At 33.5% G+C, this 22305-nt stretch overlaps 4 protein-coding genes across 6 annotated transcripts; 3 read left to right on the top strand and 1 right to left on the bottom strand.

The window, feature by feature from the left end:
- The first annotated feature begins 3607 nt into the window (after positions 1-3607).
- On the top strand, positions 3608-5170 carry LOC111005277 (FAD-dependent oxidoreductase family protein). Its single transcript, XM_022276725.2, has 2 exons — positions 3608-4527; positions 4612-5170. The coding sequence occupies exons 1-2, from the start codon at positions 3639-3641 to the stop codon at positions 4995-4997; spliced, it is 1275 nt and encodes a 424-aa protein (XP_022132417.2). The 5' UTR covers positions 3608-3638; the 3' UTR covers positions 4998-5170.
- A 2386-nt stretch (positions 5171-7556) lies between these two features.
- LOC111005364 (microtubule-associated protein RP/EB family member 1C) lies at positions 7557-9610 on the top strand. The gene is made up of 6 exons (XM_022276837.2): positions 7557-7799; positions 7903-8058; positions 8199-8305; positions 8568-8784; positions 8867-8980; positions 9098-9610. Exons 1-6 carry the CDS (start codon positions 7692-7694, stop codon positions 9377-9379), a joined length of 984 nt encoding a protein of 327 aa, XP_022132529.1. The 5' UTR covers positions 7557-7691; the 3' UTR covers positions 9380-9610.
- Positions 9611-10096: 486 nt separating this feature from the next.
- Positions 10097-12271, top strand: LOC111005942 (ADP-ribosylation factor 2). Of its 2 annotated transcripts, none has more exons than XM_022277644.2 (7): positions 10097-10230; positions 10307-10471; positions 11050-11120; positions 11227-11346; positions 11431-11549; positions 11844-11925; positions 12051-12271. In XM_022277644.2, the coding sequence occupies exons 2-7, from the start codon at positions 10324-10326 to the stop codon at positions 12054-12056; spliced, it is 546 nt and encodes a 181-aa protein (XP_022133336.1). In that variant the 5' UTR covers positions 10097-10230; positions 10307-10323; the 3' UTR covers positions 12057-12271. The 2 variants fall into 2 exon arrangements, with proteins under 2 accessions (XP_022133336.1, XP_022133335.1); XM_022277643.2 differs by having other exon boundaries at positions 10116-10230; positions 10294-10471.
- A 1035-nt stretch (positions 12272-13306) lies between these two features.
- Positions 13307-15489, bottom strand: CYCD3;2 (CYCLIN D3;2). 2 transcript variants are annotated; one of them, XM_022276772.2, is made up of 4 exons: positions 14638-15477; positions 14295-14496; positions 14043-14173; positions 13307-13924 (listed from the first exon to the last, which is right to left on the bottom strand). In XM_022276772.2, exons 1-4 carry the CDS (start codon positions 15199-15201, stop codon positions 13739-13741), a joined length of 1083 nt encoding a protein of 360 aa, XP_022132464.1. In that variant the 5' UTR covers positions 15202-15477; the 3' UTR covers positions 13307-13738. The 2 variants fall into 2 exon arrangements, with proteins under 2 accessions (XP_022132464.1, XP_087977399.1); XM_088121273.1 differs by having other exon boundaries at positions 13778-13970; positions 14638-15489.
- Positions 15490-22305: the final 6816 nt, after the last annotated feature.

Below are 22305 nucleotides of genomic sequence, written 5' to 3'. Positions count from 1 at the left end.
CTATTGGGTTGGAGTTGTTAAAAAAAAAAAAAAAAAGATGACATTAGGAGATAATTTCAATCTGAATCGATACGTGATATTTACCATACATTTGACAAAATTTCAATGTGATGGTGTAAATTTCAACTAAAAATTTTCCATTTTTATTTGGATGTGACTTAAAGTAGTGCTATATTTACAAATTTCCTCACTTTTGTGCTACGATTTGATATTATTTTAGACCAAATTATCATATACATAATTGTCCCATAATTTAATTGGCTAGAATATATTCTCAACCATGGCTACCAAATAGGCAGGGTCGAGAAATTGGATTTTAATTACACAATCCTTTATATGGAGAATCTTGTAATTAATGGTGTCGTATGAGGTCTATTTCCAACACATTTAAGTCTCATTCAAAGAACGCCAAAGTCACTTAGATATGGAAAATATTTTCCATTGGACGGTTACAACAAAATCAGTGCAAACTCCATTTTTATTTTGTAATATATTTTATAGAGACAACGATTTATTACAAATGATATTTCATTGTCAACATTAGTTTAGATAAGCACTAATTAGTATCTATTTCTAATCAATAAATCATTAGTTTAGATAAGCACTAATTAGTATCTATTTCTAATCAATAAATCATGAGTTCATTTGTTGTAAAAAAAATGATGCTTCATTTATTGTTAACCCATATTTAATGGATACTGAGATGAAACTTTAATTTGATTAGCAAAATAAAGAAGATTAAACACCAAATCCAATCACATAAACATCCCAATCTAGACAGAAAAATGCTAAAATCCAACCAAAATCGACCGGTGAAAAACCACATAATTTTCAAAGTGTAAAATTTTATTTTCCAACGAGAATAATACTCATATTATTATTATTATATATTTTTGAACTTTAGGACAATGGAAAAACTGATTGTAATTGACAAAATTTTGGAGATGGGAATTTATTTTGTTGGTTGAGAATATATGATTTGTTAAAGAATAGAAAACAAAGCTTTCATTGATTTAAACTCCAACCCCATCCACTATGCAACGAAATTGGAATTGTCAAAAAGGGTGGTTAGGTAAAAAGTCAGTGTCTAATTTCAAAAACGACAGCTCCTCCGATCCGACCCATTGTGTTGTTTTTCAACTCTCTTAACCCCACATCTCCTTTCCCAGAGAATCTCCCCATTAATTAATTAGTTTTCTCGGCAACCAAACACCCAAAAACAATAATATGTAATATTATTAATGGCACAGAAAGCAGCCGCTAGCGTTTACGAAGGCATTACTATCACTGTGAAAATTTCTAGTACTACTAAAGTATTATTATGAATACTCATTTTATTTTATAAAAAATAATATAGAATCCACACTAATACTACAGAATAATTTATAAAATGAAATTATAGCGTGAAGAAAATGAATATGATATGATAATTGGTGGTACTGAATTTTTTTGGCAGGAGAATGAGGCAATGTCAGGGCCGATGGCGGTCTCTGTTTTTTGTCTTCTTGCTTCTTCTGAGTCCTCTCTTCACTTTTTTTAAACAAAATTGTTCCGTTTCAATCCCTTTCAAAATCCGATATTTAACCTCCTTTTCAATATTTAAGTTAAATTACAACTTTTTGGGTTTATTTGCTTAAAATTCTTTTACTAGGTTGTTGACAGCTTTTAGATTATGCTTTGAAGAATTTTAAAAAGAGTTTTAAGTTTTTAAATTTGAGTCTAATTAGGTGACCTTTGTTAGTTTTATACTTACGTGACACATTGTGGGTCATTAATCTAGTCATTGGTATACAATACCTATGAAAGAAATTGGATTGACGACATTTTTCAATCATTCTCATCAATTCACTATAGTTCAATTAGTGTGTTGATTTTCTTTCTTGTTATAAGAGCTTTGCTGTGGGAATTCTCAATTTAACATTTTTCATGTTACGTAAACTTATTTATTATTATCAATTATCACTAAACTAAGTTCAGTTGGACAAGTAGTTGACTGGATGATTATCATTCATGTTATACAAAATAAATAAACTTTAGTGGTTAAATAAAAATCATATATATGGAGTATATTATATGACATCTATACAACGTAACTAAAAATAAGAATAAAACCCTATAAATCAATTTTAAGAATTTCAGGTGGATTGATGTATATAGGAATCTAGAGAAAAATCCCTCTCGTACAAAAACAGTGCTGTAAATACTCAATATAAGAAGATGGTTAAGAAAATTAAAAGATCTACTTTGATTTTTTAAAAAGAAAAAAACTACATCAAAAGATTTAGAAGAAAAAAATAAACGCAGAAACAAAATATTATGATGGCCTATTTTTTTAGAAAATTAGACTAAAATTTCTTTTAAAATAAAGCTTTATATAATAATTTAAAGTACAAATTTACCTTTTAACTTTTATGGATCATTCCAAGACAAAAATGGAAAGAAAAATATATAATTCACAACTACTAAAAGAAAGCTTTAAAAAATAGAGGAAATAAGTTGAGTGAAATGATTGTGTGGGGGAAAGCATCCCACAAGCCACAACCACTATTTCCCACTTGGGATTGGAAGAATTCTTTTGCTAAGAATTCAAAGTGGATTTTTTCTTTTTTGAAAATTATTCAAAGTGGATTTTAAAGACCAAAAACTTTCTGCCTTGTGTAGCCCATTTAAAGATTCAATTACATAATTGAGAATATGTTTGTGAAATTTCCCCCAAGGTTAATATTTGAGTTGAAAGTCATGCCCATTATCTATCTACGTTTGTAGCTGGCTAGAAAATTTATGTTTTTTATTTTCAGAATTTAACAAACACACATTGTCCCACTTTATTGAGGTTTTTTTTGTCCAAAAAATAGGATTGTTTTAAAAAACAATGAAATTTCGTGAAATTTTTAAAATTACATATTAAATTTATGATACCTATTCCTTATTTATTTACTTTTTTTTGAAATGTAAGTGTTATTCTAAACATTTTATTTTTCTTCTTTCTTCTTCTTCTTCTTTTTAATTATGGCTGTTCTATTTTCAAATATTAAATATACGTTTGGTAAAAGTCAGGCGGTTACCCCGTGAGATTAGTCGAAGTGTGTTTAAGCTGATCTGAACACTCCTGGATATAAAAAAAATGTGATGGTCTCTTTATTTATTAAACATTCGCATTGGTAATAGTTTAATTTATAATATTGTCCTATGTTATTTATGTTTTTATCAAATGGACCAAATTAGGATTTGGAGCGAAGTACAATTATTCAAAAATTTAAGTCATAATTGTCGCTAAACATCTTATAGTATAAATAATAAAAAAGGAGGTAAACTGAATACAATTGGTTAAATCATATTTCCTTGACTAAGAGGTCGGGTTTGAATCTCTACTCCCACAGGTTCAAATAAAAAGAAAATAATAATAATAATAATAAAAAAGAGGGAATTAATGAAAAATTCTATGGTGGCTTTTTGTCTTTGGAGTCACAAATCAAAGGACGTCTTTGATTTTCAAATTGGCTGGGTGTTTGGGTTATTTTGGGCCTGATTCTAACTTGATTTATATTTGGGCCAAAACCTGGCCCAACTCCTGGACTCTTCCCTGAATGAATCGACACGTGTCGGCCCAAGAAAATAATTTAGGAGAATCGACGGATATGGCTGTGACAGTATCAGTTTCATCGTTCTCTGCATATTGCCGACCGATCCAAAACCCTAGACCTTCCACCGTCAATTTGATTCGATCGTCATCTTCTCCGGCGACATCGTCAACGATGGAGACTCACCCGGAAGCAAAAAAAGTAGTCGTATGCGGTGGTGGAGTGATCGGAGTCTGCACCGCTTACTTCTTAGCGAAGAAAGGGGCGGCAGTGACTCTCATCGAGAAGTCCTCCGTCGCGTGCGCCGCTTCGGGCAAGGCCGGCGGGTTCCTCGCTCTCGACTGGTGCGACGGCGGACCCCTATCCACCCTCGCTCGCGCAAGCTTTAATCTCCACCGTTCGCTCTCACAGGAACTCGATGGCCCTAAATCGTACGGCTACAGAGCCCTGACCACTCTCAGCCTTACGATTTCCGAATCGCAAAACCCTCCCTCCACTTCCAAATCCACCAGCGACTCCGCCGTTCCTCCGTGGGTCGACGGCCCGGCGAGAAGTACGAGAACGATTGGGAACACGGAAACAACGGCCCAAGTGCACCCGCAGCTCTTTACTCGGACTCTCATTTCCAATGCTATCGAAAAGTACGGAGTGGATGTTGTGATCGGGAAATTGGAGAGGGTAACGTCGGAGGAAGGCAGAGTTCAATCGGCGGTGCTTGAAGACGGCCGCGTTTTTAACGCCGATGCGGTGGTTCTGGCATTGGGACCATGGTCCGGCAAGTTCGAGCCCCTATCGTCGCTGTTCAGAGTGTACAGTCTGAAAGCACACAGCATAGTTTTGGAACCTAAAGAGCCCGACGCCATTACTCCCCATGCCCTATTTCTGAGTTATTATCAGGCTGGGGGAGGTAAACCCATAGATCCAGAGGTGTATCCTCGTCCCACAGGTGATTTCGCTTTCTACTTTTGAATTTTTCAGAGAGTTTGTTGGGATTATGATTTTGAATCTGAATGGGGAGGATGATGGGCAGGGGAGGTGTATTTGTGCGGGATTGCGGCGGAGGCGGAAGTGCCGGAGGATCCAGAGGAAATTTCGGCGAATCCAGAATCAATAAAGGTTCTAAAGAGAGTGGCGAAGAATGTGTCGAGGCGACTGGGGGAAGGAGAGGCGGAAGTGAAGGCGGAGCAGGCTTGCTTCTTGCCGTGCACGGATGACGATTTGCCGGTGATCGGGGAGGTTCCGGGGATGAGGGGGTGTTATGTGGCGACTGGACATAGTTGTTGGGGAATTCTGAATGGGCCTGCAACAGGGGCGGCCATGGCTGAGCTTGTTTTGGATGGGCAATCCGCCATTGTTGATCTTAATCGGTTCAGCCCGGCCAGGTTTGTGGGACGAAGAAGAAGGAACCATTCTTAAAATGGAATATGGCGTGGGATCTCTCACTCTCAGTTTCACTCCTCTTCCCTTCTTAAATCTCTGGGAAGCTCTTTCATTTTTCAAAAATATGTATATCTTTTAGTCAATTATTCTAGACATGTATATAATGGATTTCAAAAATAAAATGATTATTCTTAAATTAATAATAAGAATTATAAAAAAAATCATCTTCTTTCTACATTCATAAAAAAAAAGAACAATTTTCATACTTAAGTTAGAAAAAAAAAAAAAGAATTAAGGTAAAACAATTTGAAAGTCTAACTATAAAAAATGAAGTTAACATAAAACAATTTTCATAAGTTCGAACTTTCCTACACTAAATTTGTACTTGAAGAAAAAGGTTAACATCAAAATATATCTTCTATTTAATATTTAAGGTCAAACCTAAATTTATTGATATAATTACGTTGTTTTGTAAGCTAGTTCTTAGCAAATTGAAAATTAATTATTTGTTACTCAAACTCCTTTTAATAACTTTGTGTTTAGAATTTAACAATTTAAGTACCCTCGATAATTGTTTCGATTTTAACTTATTTTAGGTTTCAGTTAAATGAGGCGTTCTTGCCCACACTTTTTTAGAGGGCACTTGCAAATACGGATATCTTCAGAAAAAACGGAAGTCGAACTGTAAAATTATAAATTCACAATTTAATATATCTGATATATATTTGTATATACTATTAATATAATAATGATATACAATTGATTTAATTCTAATATAATTATCATATCTTTTGAACTTCTAACATGTCTTATTATTGATGTACGTATGACAACTATTGATTTACCACGTTGATACAATACATATATATGTAATATGTATTTGATATGTCTCTAATTTACCATTGATATACAAATGATATACCGCTGATATAACTATGGTATCTACTGACGTTTCTTATATGATTATATGATTTACCACTAATATAATACTGATATATATTTAATATGCTTCTAATTTACCATTTATATACCTCTGATATAACCATTTTATCTACTAATATAACCATGACATATGTGTATTGATATCATACTATTATATCCAATATTTTTTTCAGATGAAAACAATGATGCAAGATTTTTTATTTTTTATTTTTGAAATATAAAGTTATTATATAAAAGGTTTATGTGAACCATGCACGTCCAAAAAGACAAGTTAAAATTTTGATATATTTTATAAATTTAAACAGTTGATATTCCTTATATTTAGTATCTAATTAATGTTAATATTAAATAAATAGTAGTGATATACTAATCAAAATTATTGATAATATTAGTATATTAATCAACAAATTGAAATGATAAACTAGAATTTAAACAGTTGATATACTAGTAAAAATTAAACAACATTTGATATACCTTATATTTAATATATCAGTTGGAAATATATTTAGTATATCATAAATTAGAAATACATCGGATATATATATATATATATATATATATATATATATATATATATATATAATAAGTATATTTGATGTATGTCAGTAGTACATATGATAATGTATATCATGGTACATCTGATACTGTATATTAGGGGTACATCGAATGTATATCGGAAGTATATCAAAGTTACATTGGATGTACATTAGATATAGATTTGATATATATTATAAACAAATTTACCTCAGATGTATATCATATATAAATTGGATGTATATCAGATATAAATATACATTAGAGGTATATCAGATATAGATATACATCAGATATATATTAGATATCATGAGGGTAAAATTGGAATAATAAAAATTTCGAAAAAAAATATTCAAATATTTTGAAATTTTGAAAAGCTGGTGACATTTTCTGAAATACAAAAAATATTTTTGCTACCTAGTATAATTACCCTTTTTTTAATTATGTTCACTTTCCCGGAAAAAAAAACCCATTTGATTTTGTTAGCCAAATTTGAAATACATAAAATTAACCTTTTTTTTATTTATAATTTAGCTTAGATTTTAAACACGTTAAAAGGAATAGATAATTTAGGAACAAAATATATCAGTGAGGGCAAAGTTTACCGGCTATATCAATCATTTTTGTTGCTTTTGTGTAATCGGTCCTTCTTTTTTAAACTTTATTTACTGGCCTTTCTTAATTTTCCAATTATTGGAGAGGTAGTCTTACATTTTCATAGACCTCTCGAGTCTACTCCATATTTTGTTTTCAATTTTGTATTCTAAGAAAAGTTAAAATTTTGGATAAAATTATTTAGTTAGTTATTTTATTTTAATATATAAAAATACTGTGTAGAACAAATTTCTAATTTTTTTTTTGAAATAAAAGTTATTCATAAAATACAAAATGAAATGGTATTAAATACATGTTAAATTAATTACTAAATATGATACATAAATAATTCTACATTAAATTCCCTTCATATTTCTTTTATTAAAATATTTCCTTCATGGGCCTTGGCCCAAAAAGTTTCTAGTTGTGGTGGAGTAGGGGGGCCCAGTGGCCCATGTGTAGGTGGGGTGCGTCGTGACGTTTCATTTTGAATAATTGGGAATCCCGCTCCTCCTCCTGTTTTAAATTCCTCTCTCCAGAGAGCCGTTGGTAATCGACCCCAATTCGATCATTCATCTCCACCGCTGCAACTCCGTAGAGAGAAATTGAGATCAGACTCCGACGAATTTCCGTGGCGGGAGAGATTCAGAGCGTTAAGAAATGGCGACAAATATTGGGATGATGGATTCTGCTTACTTCGTAGGAAGATCGGAGATCCTCGCCTGGATCAACTCTACTCTTCACCTTAATCTTTCCAAAGTTGAGGAGGTTGCTTCCCGAAACCCCTAATTTTGATCTTCTTTTATTCGTATCTTCCCGAGCTTTTGGAATTTTGTTTTGTTATGACGCTAATTGGGTTCTTGATTTGTAGGCATGTTCTGGTGCGGTCCACTGCCAACTGATGGATGCGGCTCACCCAGGGATGGTGCCGATGCACAAGGTCAACTTCGACGCGAAGAGCGAGTACGAAATGATCCAGAATTATAAGGTCCTCCAAGATGTCTTCAATAAACGAAAGATCACCAAGGTATCTCCTTCAAATTTTTTCAACCGTTAATTCAGTTTCTTTAAGAAATGGTCCTACAGATTAGGATTTTCTTTTGGGTTCTTGCATCTGCTGTATCCATGATCTGTATTTGTTTACTAATTTCCTTGAAATGTTTATAGCATATCGAAGTGAGTAAGCTTGTGAAAGGAAGGCCTCTTGATAATTTGGAGTTCATGCAGTGGATGAAACGTTATTGTGATTCCGTCAATGGAGGCGTTCTGCAGAGGTAATTTTGTCACTAGCTTTTCATTCATAATTCGCCCAAATTGCGTCAGGCCTTGAGATATTACCCAATCTGCTCTCTTTAGTATCTGACATTCAAATCTCGATTTTTTTTTAATTACATATAAACTCACAATGTTCAACATCAATATATGAAAAGTTATGACAATGAAGAAGTTATTGTATATTTATATTAGTCTGGATTGTCGAATTTCATGACAATAGTTCATATATTGATAGTTTAGTTTTTGCTTTTTTATTGTTAGTTATAATGCTTTGGAAAGGAGAGAAGCTTCCAAGGGAGGAAAGGAGGCAAGCAAAAGAAGCACCACATCGCATTCTTCTGCAAAAGGTTCAACAGCTGTGTCCAAGCCTCAGATCTCTCAGAATGCTCGTAAAAATGACACGTCGGTAAACTCTGGAAATCAGGCAGTAAATGTTTCAAAACCTCCATCTAATGGATTAACTGCATATGATGAACAGGTATTTTCTTTTTGATGCTGCGTGAATATCATTTTTAGCACAATAGAAACTTGGGAACTATATACTTGAGTATAAAATGCAGATCACAACATTGAAACTGTCGATCGACAGCCTTGAGAAAGAGAGGGACTTCTATTTTGCAAAATTAAGGGATATTGAGCTACTCTGCCAGAGTCCAGAGATTGAAAACTTGCCTGTACTTTTCCTGATTCCTTCTCTCTGTTGTATATCTGCAATTTCTTTTAGGCCTACTAGAATTTCAAGCATATGTTCTTCCATGAAGTGAGCATTTCAATTTCCATTCGTTTTACAGGTTGTGGGAGCTATAAGAAAGATACTGTATGCTGTAGATGATGATGCATCAGTGGTGGCAGAAGCTCAAGCTATGGTGTCCGCTCACCAGAAGGAAAGAACAAATATTTTGAGTCCAATTGCTGAAGTTTCCGACGAGAAACTAACTTTAGAATCCCAGAAGAGAAAAAATATTATCAATCTTGATGTTGATGTTGCTGGCATCACAACATTGTCTCCCAGGCAAAGGGTATCTGATGCTTCTGATGTTCACTGCAGTGGGTCACCCCTTATGACCTATTAATGAGAGAGAACAGCATTCTTTTGTAGTGTAACCATACAATTCAACTAGTATGGTTGTTGAATTTACGCGAGTTTGGCCACCGGGTTATCTAGTAGTAGCTCTGATCTAATTCCAAGATCTAGTTTTTTCATCTAGTTGTTTTTTATGTAGAATTGCTGAAGACCCTGAAAATGTAACAAACCCTTTTAAATATAATATACTCGGGACTATTTTTCTCGTAAAATTCTGTTATATGTGATGTTTCTTCAGCATTCTTTAATTTTCTCGTAAAATGAAACAAAACCCTTTGGCCATGCCCCAGTTTGTCATCATCATATTTTAGGTTCCTTTTGGCTTGCAGCTTGTAAACCCTTGCAGACATACATTTTGGGGCAACTAAAATTGAATGTCTATTTTAACGAAATTGATTGGTCATATGAATATCTACTCTATGAAATTGATTGACTAAGACCAATCAGTATTGTTCTAACTAATTATGATACCAATGATCATCAAATATAAGGACTAAATACTTACCAAAGCCAAATAAGTGGTAAAGTAATGTAGTTACAAAAAGCACCTAGATTTGATTATACTTTGTGCGAGAGTGGGAGAGAGAACCTACAATTTGAGATCCAAACAGAGCCTATTCCATTGCTTACTTGGCAATTGAAGAATCCCACACGCAAATGGCCATGGCCAAACAAACAACCAATACTCATGCAAAACTTAGGCCCTTTATTCCTGAAGTCCCATCAGAATCCAATTCCCTTCGCCTTTTTTTTAACGCCTTTATCATCTGCCACAATATTCCGAAAAGACCCAACTTCCATTTGGGTTCACTCTTCTTCCTCTTCAAAGCATTCGTACAGGTACTTCCACCTTAATCAGTTAATTTTGTGGTTTCGAAATCTTGATCGAGCTGTGGTTTGAAGTGAAGTGAAGCAGTTGCAGGGCAGGCAGCCATGGGAGTGGCCATATCTCGGCTTGTGAGGATGCTGTTTGCCAAGAAAGAAATGAGGATTCTAATGGTGGGTCTTGATGCTGCCGGGAAAACAACCATTCTGTATAAGTTGAAGCTTGGAGAGATTGTCACCACCATACCCACCATCGGTATCTGCTTGTTCTTACCATCTTTTCTGTTTTTTCTCAATTCTTTTGTTTTGGTGATTTCATATTTCTCTGCTGCTTTACTTTTGTCCCTGCTATGTTTTGATTGTGTGCTTCTTTATTTATAATGACCAAATATTTTTTAGTCTTTGATAGGATTTTGGTGACAGCATATTTCTGCTTTTCCTTTTTGTCTTTCTAGTTTGAGCAATGTGAAATGATTAAGTTTCGATGTTAAAAAATGAATGTTCTTGAATGAGTCAATGGCCAATATTGAATAATAACTCTATTTCATTCGTTATTTTATCCATGTTTTTCTCCAACCCATTAATATCATTGAGTTAGATAGTGGATCTCTTGATTAATCTCTATGATTACAAGTTCCAAATACAAGGAGTAAATTGCTATTGAGTTAAAAGGTGAGTTTGAGGTTGAGCTTGGTGCCTTTCTTATAGTGTTTTGAAGGGAAGTACTTATTCTATAAGCACTTTTGAAAGAGAAGTACTGCTAAAAGCACTTTAGGTTCTATTTATCTGTTTCTAGAATCACACTTCTAATCTTGGGCTTTTTTCACCGATCAGGTTTCAACGTTGAAACAGTTGAGTACAAGAATGTTAGTTTTACAGTGTGGGATGTTGGAGGCCAAGATAAGGTATTCTCTCCTTAGTTTGATAATTTGGTGAACATGCTCTATACATATTCCATCAGAACCCAATAGAGTTTTGATTTCATTGCTCTCTTGTTGATGCTATGAGCAGATCCGGCCTCTATGGAGGCACTATTTTCAGAACACTCAGGGTCTTATCTTTGTGGTAGACAGCAATGATAAAGAAAGAATATCAGAAGCCAGGGATGAGCTTCACAGGATGCTCAGTGAGGTGCTTAATTCTTCTTTCATGCTCCCTCACAACAGTTCAGTTGGATTTTACTCTTGACATTTCTTTTTCTTTGTCTCCCTCAAGCATGAACTGGTTGATGCAACTGTGCTCGTGTTTGCTAACAAGCAAGACCTTCCAAATGCTATGACCGTTGCTGAAATCACTGATAAACTGGGCCTTCACTCACTCCGAAACCGCCGCTGGTATAAATATCTCTCCCCCCAAAATCCTGTTCTTGGTCTACTATATCTAGTTTTCAATGAACTTATTCACTATGATGGAGCTGCCTTGATAATTTTTTTGGATAGAACTTTACTGCACAGTGTAGTCACTCTATTCTTATCATATTATATGTGAATACCACTAATAAGTTTTATTCAATGTCAATAAAGACAGGCAATCTCAAAGAGTATGTTTAAGTTTCCTTCTTCTTCTTCTTCCCTTTTTTTTCTCTTACCATTTTGAATCTTACTGAAACATGGAGAGGAACAATGCAGGTACATCCAGGCTACTTGTGCCACTTCGGGCCAAGGACTGTATGAAGGTCTTGATTGGCTGTCTAGCAATATCTCAAACAAGGCAAGTTCCATTTACCAGGCTTCCTCTTCGTTTCCCTTGAAGTTAAAACTTTTTTCTTGGACTGGATGAAAAAACAGTAAAAAATACTCAAAACTAATGAATGGCTTGTGAGGTTGTTCTTGCAGGCCTAATCCTGTATTGATGGGAAGCTCTTTAAATGAAGCCAGGAGGAATTTAAGAAAACTTTGTAACTGACCTACCTGGGCACTCTGATCTGCAGTGATTAAATTCTCATAGTTTGTATGCGAAGTTTTGGTTTGAAATCCAAGAAAAATATGTACAAAAGCTACCCCATACCATGTGAACAATAATAACATTTTCATAAATAAATATGATGATTTATAAATGTGGGTCTTGTTGTAACATTAAAATCGATTACGATTTATCAGATAGTTTTGTAATCTTCACTGGCTTGGGAGGATTCCTTGTCCACCCCCTTTGTGTCCTTTCACTGTTAAAGGTGCCCCATGTACTCTTGGAAGAATATTGTTAATAATCTTTTGAGGGTGACAAAAATAATGGGGCCAGAGTAAGAAACTCCTAGAGAAAAAAATATTTAGACAAAAAAACATAGATGAATTCGTTTCTATCTTGTCAAGTTGTCCAACTCAATATAGAGAAACAATGAACTGCTTGTTATCTCATTTAGGGTTTAAACCTATGTGATTATTATCTCGACATTCTACTCAAAAGGCCCCATGAAATTGAATTTTAATAAGCAGGTACTGTTTGAACGCATGCATAGATGGCATAATGAAAACTTTCAAGATTTTTGTTACTTGTTTACTAAAACTCAATTCCTAATTTCAGTTATGAATTCTCATTTTGATTCCCATTTTACTATGCTATGAATTCCAAAACGTGCAGACCAACCTCTGGGTTCTAGGTTTACAGCTTTGAAGAATTCCCAATGACCAGAAGAACTGTTCAGCTGTCAGTTTTTTCAGCATGATTTTGACTGCTTGAAGCTTCACTGTCATCAAACTGTTTATTGGAGAACCAAACAACCTTTTTAGCACTGTCCAGTGTCCATATCACTCAATCTTTTTACAATTAGGCTGCAATTTTAAAAGAAACGTGAGATCAAATAGGGGAGACTTAAAAAAAATCATAGTTGCAATCCTTCAACTTCGTCACTTCTAAAGTTCTGAGCTATTCTGTTCATTTTAGTTTGTCTTTTCTAATGTATCTATTTAGTACCACATCATATTTTCATACAAACAACAAGGAGTCAGCTAAGCTTTTAGTTTACTTTTCATTTCATATTAAACTATTAACATAAGAGGCTATAGATACTTCTAGTATAAAAACTAAAATAGAATATGGCAGCATACAGACTGAATCAAAAGATAAGTGGCAAAGTTCCAAATATAGGAGGAAGTGGAAAAGAGACTACTGGATTTGAATTTACAATAATATCATATCAGATTGAAGTACTATATCTCAGGGTGGAGTACATGAAAAAACTATTCATAACTCGACATAGAAAGCCAACCAAGATCTCATCCCTTCTCAACTTCACTTCTTTCTCTTCACTCACCAGTGAAAGAATTAATAAGCTTCTTCAGCATTGATTCTCAGTCTCATTAGTTTTAGTCAGTGAGGCTGTGGCCACAAACAATATTGGATTGGACCATCATGTTACAAAATGCATGTGAAGATACAGTTACAGCATCATGAGAAGAAATGAGTACTAGAACAATTTCGAGAGTATTGCTTTAGCACAAGGCTACTAGAAACATCGAGAGACACATGGCTAAATGAGCACAATTTCATAGGCAGATGGTGCGGTCTCTCGGTGGGAAGTTTCAGGCTAGGGTGAGATAGATGATACCGTTGGCCATGAATCGTTTGAGGAGTCGGAGATGAAGTATCCATCTATAACATCGCATGGGCTGCCCGGTTCACACATTTGCTTGCTTCTGTTACTAGGATTTTGTAAATTGCAATGACTGCCCAGTGAATCAAGGATGAACTTGTAGCATTCATCTAGGTGATTCTGTAAAAATATCACCAAGTTTCAGCTGGCAGGATTTGGCAATAGTCTACAGTTTAAAAAACAACTCAAATTACCAGAGAACAGAAACATTCAGACATTTATCCATGTTGTTCAGTACCTTATTAATTTTAAGTACGCTGAGGAGCTGATTCTGATATTCTGAGAAGTTATATGGCTCAATCTCACTAATGATGTGCAATATTATTGCAGTGGCCAAGACAGAAGGCAGGTAGCACAAGAATCTATGATCTGGTATAGAAAAATTAATGATTAAGAAATTATGAGTGCATTTTAGAATAGTTCTGTGTTTGCTTGATAAGCAAAGAATTAATGGATAAGCACTAAGAAGAAGGGCCATTCAGCTGTTTACCAGATAGGATCGAGAGGAGAAGGCTCTGAAACCTCCCAAGAACTTCCCAAAGCATATGATTCTTCAAAGGCAACCTCCTGATAATGTGATGGAAGAAGGAAATGGGGGTTATTGGATGCATCTTCCATTGAAGAGCTGACAACACCAGAAGCTCCATTCTCTGGACGGTCTTGGCCTCAAATACAAACTTAGATTCTACCACCTAAGCAAACAGAATACATTATACAGCAACAATGCCGAGTTTTGAATGGGTTGACTGAGCAAAAAACCAACAAAGTACTTCACTGCGGCATTTTTTCAAACAGTTTGAAGAAAAGTTTATAATTGAAGGGTTCATACATACTTGAAGGTCCAGAAGAAGGGGCACTTGGGTCTCCTCCACCTTGGCGGCGAGCGAGAGACAAGCAATAGCCGCGAGCTGAGTCATCCATGGCTTGTCCCTCTGGAATCTCACATTTGAAACGAATCTATCAAAGTAGTTAACGGCAAGAAGAGAGGTCAAAGCAGAGAAGGCGTAGTGATGTTTGACTCTAAAAATCCATGCCAATGCCTCTCTCCGAGCCTCGATTAGATACCCATCAGAGCTCACAGAAGCATGACAAACAAGGGTTTGTTCTTGTTTTGAAATTAGAGACTGCAGCTGGTTGTCCTCCCAAAGTGGGTCGTTTTCTATCAAATTCAAAGTGAGAAAATGCTGGTCCTTTCTCAGAGTTTCACAGTACTCCCCATCTTCATGGATCCCATTTCCGCCCAAATCTTCCTCGCAGCAGAGCTCTTCACAGAAGAGAGCATCAAGGAGTAAGGATTGAGTTTCAATCTCTTGAACCTGGGCTTCATCGTCCTGCAGAGCCATGGTGTTGTTTGTGTTAGAAGGAGAAGTAAGGGGTGGGCAGTTCATTTGTAGCATGGGAAGACTAAAGAAGAAAAGGGAGTGGTCAAACTCAAGCAACCCATATCCATAGCCGTATCCGTTAGTCCCAGTAGATTGAGATTGAGATTGAGATTTAAGCAGAGAGAGAGAGAAGAGAAGAGAGACAGTCCCAGAATGTAGCAAACAAACAAAGAGTTTTTATGCCGGGAAGGTTGCACGCCTGTTGTCTTTTCACTTTTTTTTTTTTCTTTTGGGTTCCTCGAAAACTCTTGAGATTATAAAATAACAGAAGGGAAAACAAAGAAAGCAAAACAAAGAAAAGACTTTTTGGAGTTTGGCGTTGGCGCGGATAATGAAACGTAACGGTAGACTACACAGTGACCTAAGGATGCCTCACTGCCTCGCAATTTCTCAATTTTTGGCTCTTCTCTTCTCTTTGCTTTCTCTTCCCCATTTTCACTTTTTGTTTTTTTGTGTTTTCATTTCTCAAATAACACTATCTTTTTTTTAGTTGATTTCATTTATTTTACTAGAATAAATGTTCGTAAGTTTTCTAAAAAAACACATAATAATTTTAAATTTTTTATTTTCCAAAAGTTATTTTTACTTTAAGCTATGTTAAGGTTCGTTGGATAACCATTTTTTTAATCAAACTTTTTTACTTTTACGTCGAAGCATACTTCCATTTCTTTTATATGATTAAAAAAAGTAATTACTAAATATACTGTTATTTTTGTTCTTAACCAATATGAACCGAGATGGGGTTTACTTCAACCAAACAAAATATCGTTTTGTTTGCTAATTTTCCACTATTTTAAAATAAATTTTGTTTCATTATTTATAGCTACTTGTTAGGGTAGTTTCTGTACATTTTTTTTTTAACTTTTTTAATTTATAGAAGGAAGAGTTGTGATAGTATATAATCTATATAAATAAGTTAAAAGTAGGAATAAGTTTAGGAAGAATGCATCTCTTATGTTTGTTTCATAAATTTATTGAAAAATATATATATAATTCAATGAGCTAAGAATTTATTATCTCGCATAGTCCATCTAGACTATGCGAGCTAAATAAGTTGGTTCTAGACAAAATCATGTTTACATGCAACGTCACTTTTATTTCAAGATCATGACTCTTTTAAATCTCATATGCTCGTCTGAGCTTGTTTGCTCTGATACCATATCAATATTAATGGGTTTCATCTCAAAATCAATTGGTAATAAGAGAAGTAGCTCATGTCTCTTATAAACCTATGCAGTCTCTTTTCTTTTCAATGTGAGATCTTTAACATATACGAGTGAGTCCATATTTATAGGAGTCGGAGGAGAGACCGTTTTATTACAACCATTACAATGCTAGGTTGTTATACAGTTGTAACTGGTTTCGATCCGTAGCTCAATTTTCATACTTGGACAAGTATTATGAGGTAGCGTGAGCTATATAGATCGGTTTGTTTCACCAGCTAGTCAATCTATAGTGTCGAGCCATTGAGCTTGGTGCTGGTAGGTACGTTGTTGATGAGTGAACAAGATGAAATCAACCACTCTTACTAATCCATGTGGCATACCTTCCAACAATCCCTAACATTAACACATTCTCTAGAATCTCATAAACATAAACATTATATCTGATTTTTAAAATCATATATTATTTAAGCTTCTAGAGGTTTAAATTCATTAATTTTAGCCTTTCGCTATATAACTTTAGATTTTGTTATTGCCATAAAACCTTATTTCTGACGAATTGTAGACAACATAAAAAGAGAAGGGATGTCAACTTGAATGTAATTTAACAGTTAAGGGACACAGGACCTCCCGCTCTGATACCATCTTAAGAATGAATAAATCACTCCTCAACCCAAAAGTTTAAACTGATGAGTTTGGTAAATTTAATTCATTTATATGGATTCTAACAGTGATGGTATATAATTTTAAATTTTATTTATAAATTAGATTTAAACATTTGGGTAAGTGTTGAGTGGTATGAAATAACGCACCACATGGTAAGGGAAGAAGAATTACGGTCTGAAATTTATACGTCGACATAAGTAATCCAACCTAAATCTCCTGATGACGTATGATCTAAGTAAAAGTCAATACGTCATACATGGGATCATCAGTTAACCGCTGTTCAACTTCCCACTAACCTTCACCCCGCATATAATACCAAGAATCATGCGACATGTAAATAGATGAAGTAGATAGTGAGTGGGTCCATTCCGATAAGCTTATAAATATGGAGATTAACTTCATATGCAAGTACACGAATTTGATTACTCATCCTAAGACTAACTAGTTCAGATTAAGATTGATTTGAGCGTTACAACGTTTGCTTTTTCTTTTCATGTTATATTTGCATTAATCCTATTCTTAATGGCGACCAGAATTCCGCTAAAACAGTAAGCTATTGAATTTCAATTACTTTGGAGACTGGAATTTTTTATGTTCCAGTAAACAAGATGGAAAAAAGTAGATGGAAGTTCATGTATCCGGTCATACTTAAAAAAAAATTCTATTGAGATGATTAAATCAACTCTTAAACCATATACACATTATCAAGAAAATATAGAAAAATGGTGGGATGAAAAAAAAACATTTTTGAAAAAGTAAAAACAAAATTATTGAATTGCCCAATATGTAGCCTGGTGCTTCAATTAAAACCACCTTTTCCCTAATAATATCAGTCGTTTTCGGAAGGGAAAGAAATTAAAAAAAAAAAAAAGAAAAAAGAAAAAAAAAAGAAAAGAAAAGAAAAGCAAAAACGTATTTTTTGAAAAATAATATATGACAATTACAAGCGGTTGGTTTGAGCTATTTATCTGATGTCCTAATCCTCACGTGCAGTTTAGCGTCCGTACTAGACGCGCAGCCACGTGGCAGTTTCTGAGTGCATACAAGGTAAAACATCATATTGATTCGAGGGGAAGTGAATTACACGCGATCAATATAAGAAGCGTTGACAATGAAGAAACAGAAAGTATAAAGTCTTGATACACGCGACGCGTGAACGTTTATCAGTAAGAAGACTTCTATCGACTGTAGCTATACTGACAATGAGATCATTTTGATGCACACCATGCTACGTATTGTACACGAGGATACATTGCTGCGACCAACTGCGAAAACAGGTCAACTAGCTTCATATCTCCTTGCTTACGGTCGTTTATTCTTAATAAATTTATGAAAATTTTAGGAAATTATGGTAAAATTACAAAAGTATGGTATGGAATGTGGTATGCTTGGTGATTTTGATATGGCATGGAAAAGAAAAAAGAAAATAGAAGTGATTAAATTTGGGTGGGGCAGCGAAAGATGGGAAGAAATTATAGAAATAGAAACAGAAGAGGAAAAGGAAGAAATGGAAGTGTAATTCACGTAGGAATTAGGACAGTGCATGCAGGCGGCCTCTTCTTGTAGTTGTATTGTACCTTCTCCTCTGTAGCGACTACTCGATGACACATGAGATATATGGAATTCCTTACCCTATATTTTTTATTTTTCACACTTTCAATTCTTTAATCACATAAAATTAAGAGTCTTCCACACTTTTATCAATTTTATGATTGATAATTTATGGGTTGCATCATAGGCGGTTTCCAGTTAAAATATTTTATATTTATAATTTTTATACCAAATATAACTTTAGTTATTGTAAAACACTATATTTATGAAACCAAACAACTTGTGATAAATTACCCAAACCGTTCTCACTTATTCTAATGTATTGTTTTTAAAAATATAGTTAATGGACAAATCATAATAGTTATTTATTTAAAAAAATATTTTATTCCAGTCGGTCCTGTATGCAACTCCATGGCTTCCATATTATTATAATTAAACTGAAATTTGTTGGAATTCAGAAAAAAAAAAAGTTAAAGACTCTGTATATACACATCATTATAAATATAACCCTGTAAGGTAGAGTTTGAAGCTTCAACCCTTTATTTTGGTTTAAAAAGAAAAAGAAAAAGAGAACCCTTTATTATTATTACCATTGTTTTTTTGTTTTTTGTCTTATCTTTACGTGTTGAGCTTTTCCAATCAAATTTTTACTGGCATCACGTTAAAAAAAAAGTAAAAAGAAAAAAAAAATACCATATGTAAATATTTTAACTGTTTTAACATATTAAATTTCGGCGACAATCAATTTTAACTGAGTTCTGTTAAGAGTGCAAATAAATAAAGAAGATATCATAATTATATAAGCAAATGACAACATTTTTATTGATACAAACCATTCTAGATGAATCCAAAACTAAAGTTACGAGGGTTAAAAATTCGAAATTAAAAATATCATATAATTGTCAAAATAGAGAGAGATCAATTGTCCCTAATAAGTGACATCAGAGTCATATCTCAGATTTAGTAATGTCGATGGATTCCTTGATGACAAACCAAAAATGACGAGTCTCAAAGATATGGTCATGTGGAATTATGGATGAATCCTATGTTGTATATACAAACAATAATTAGAGATTACTTTTCTCCACATAAAATATATGTCAAGCGCTCAATGAGGAGGATAATCATATTTAAGTTCCCCACGAGTGGGAGTGAGAGGAAAATTGTCCTCGTGACCTAACCTAAATAAGGAACGAAAAAATTGTATGCAAAATTTACAATACATTGCTATGGTGTTTACATTTTGGGACTTATTTGTATTGATAATTTAGAATTATGAAATTTAATTTTTAGGATTTGACTTTTTAGGAATGAAAAATACATTAAAAAAGTTATAATTTTCTTTTTAATTAGAGATTTTTTTTGTAGAAATTTAACCGTTGAGATGGGAATCTCACGAAGAATTAACATTTAATTGAGAATTTTCTAAAATAAATAATAAATAGTGTTGGAAAAATTTACTCACCAATAATATTTTCTCCTTCCACAGTTCGTCAATGAAAACTAAGTCACATACAATACTAAGAAAAATAGGGAAAGCACGACACGAGTAATTTATACTGGTTTACTCCAACTATAGGCTACGTCCAGTCTTCTGCGACAACGAGTTCTACTATAATATTGAGATAAATACACTAAATCTCACAAACACTCTACAAATCTGGTTGCCGACAATGCTCTACAAACCTCTTTTCTCTTCTCTTTCTCTGCTAACCAACCACTGCCGCCACACTCCTCAATTTTGTGCAACCACACAAAAAGTTCAATTCCCACGGCTAAACCTAAAAGAGATTTATCAACATATATATATATATAATGATGGCAAGTTAACGGGCTTTGTCTATTTTGGCCCATTGCTTGTTTTGACTCCAATTTATCTCAACAAATAGGAATAATTAGTTGCGGGGAAACTTGATCCTTGTGAAATTTCATGGGGTAGAAAACGAAATGGAGGGCAAGGACACGGATAGGGAAGTCATCCTCATCTGTTGCGTCGCCCCGACAACACTCCTACATGCTACAAGATAGTTGACACCAAAATCCCAAAACATAATTCATGATTAATCTCTATCATATATGCATAATGTTCCACATTAAAAAAGAAAAAAACAGACTACTTGAATATAATTGAACATGCAAGAGAGTTGACCTAGATATTAGAGAGATAATACGTTATAGAGAGGAAAATAAGAACAATCACCTAACTATATCTAAGATAGACAAATGGATAACTACTATAATAAGATTTTGTGATATTTTGTTAAATATTTAACATCAGTTTGACAAGAGAAAAAATATGGAGAGATATGATGTTGCTACCATGTCACATATTTTTTAGTAGAATATATGAGGTTGGGATATCATGGTTAATTCATATGAAATTGATAAAATAACCCATAAACTTAATTAAGTTGATAAAATATATATTATCAAAACTGGTTAGAACTAAAAAACGAAATAAAGTCAGACTCCGTCAAAAGGGCAAAAAAACATTTAGTGAGTTAATTAAAAAAAAAACCATACGCCTGAAAAAGATAAAACTATTTAAACTTGAACAAGGGAGAGAACAAAAAAAGAAAAAAGTAATATATCCAAAATATAAAAATATTTTAGAATAATCTGAAAGTGATATTTGAAATTGAATAAAGGAAAGTAGTTTGAAAGTAGGAGCTAGGTATAGGTATAGTTTGACTAATGTTAAAAGTAAAAAAAAAAAAAAGGAAAGGAAAAAGAAAAAGAAATTAAAATTAAAAAAGGAAGGGCGAAGCTAAGGAAGAAGAAGGGAAGAAATAGGCTGCTTCGAAAGAGGAAAAAATCCGCATAATAAATGTGCCGTCTTGTCGGCTGAACACAGACGGCGTACGGTACGGTTCTCTCCCCTCCTCTTTCAGCTTTAATCCTCTGCGCTCCCATACACCCGAACACTCTGCACCTTCCCCATTTTTCGCCTTAAATACACGCCATTTAAAAAGCCTACTAATTTAATTCTTATGTTATCCCCTAAATGACAAAATATCATGCTCACTTGTTACATATTACCTGTTGAATTTTGAATAAACTATATAACTAATATTTATTAGGCTATTATTATTAGCTTTCTTTCAACTAATAGAATTTGTTGTTTGGTTCCAATATGATTTCTTCTTTTTGACTAATTCTATATGATTACAGATTGATTTCTTTTGATTATAATTCTTGCTCATTACAATTCTTATTAGCATGATGGTCAAAATATTTCAAACAATATTATATTGTTATATATATTTTATCTTGCGATATCAAAAAATAAAATAAAAATGTTTATTATATTTTACAATAATGATAAATAAAAGATTTAAAATAAAAAATCACGACAATATGAAAAGTCTAAAAATAAAAAATCACGACAATATGAAAAGTCTATCTAACCTTATAATTATACACGATAAAATACATCTAATTTATAAACAAATGAATGTTATATTAACTTTATTTAACGGTGTTTGTAACATGTTGGCATGATTGTTTTTTATAGAACAAATAATTAAAATAAATTATAAAAATACATTGGAGATATTTCAATTTGTCCTCTACCTACCATCACACATTAACAATTAATGTTTGCAGTGTGCGTCTAGTAAGTCACATGAAAAATTATTACAATTTGATATGATTAATTATTTTTGTCTGCTCATAAGAAATTATTTTGCCAAGGTTCGAGTAATTTCAAAAGTATCCTACCACTCATTTGCAAAATGAT

This window comes from Momordica charantia (genome assembly GCF_013281855.1).
Source record: "Momordica charantia cultivar OHB3-1 chromosome 1 unlocalized genomic scaffold, Mcharantia_2.0 BLBB01000001.1, whole genome shotgun sequence".
Taxonomy (NCBI): Eukaryota; Viridiplantae; Streptophyta; class Magnoliopsida; order Cucurbitales; family Cucurbitaceae; genus Momordica; species Momordica charantia.
Note: the sequence above shows the minus strand (reverse complement) of the source record. Positions and strands in the feature narration are given on the sequence as shown.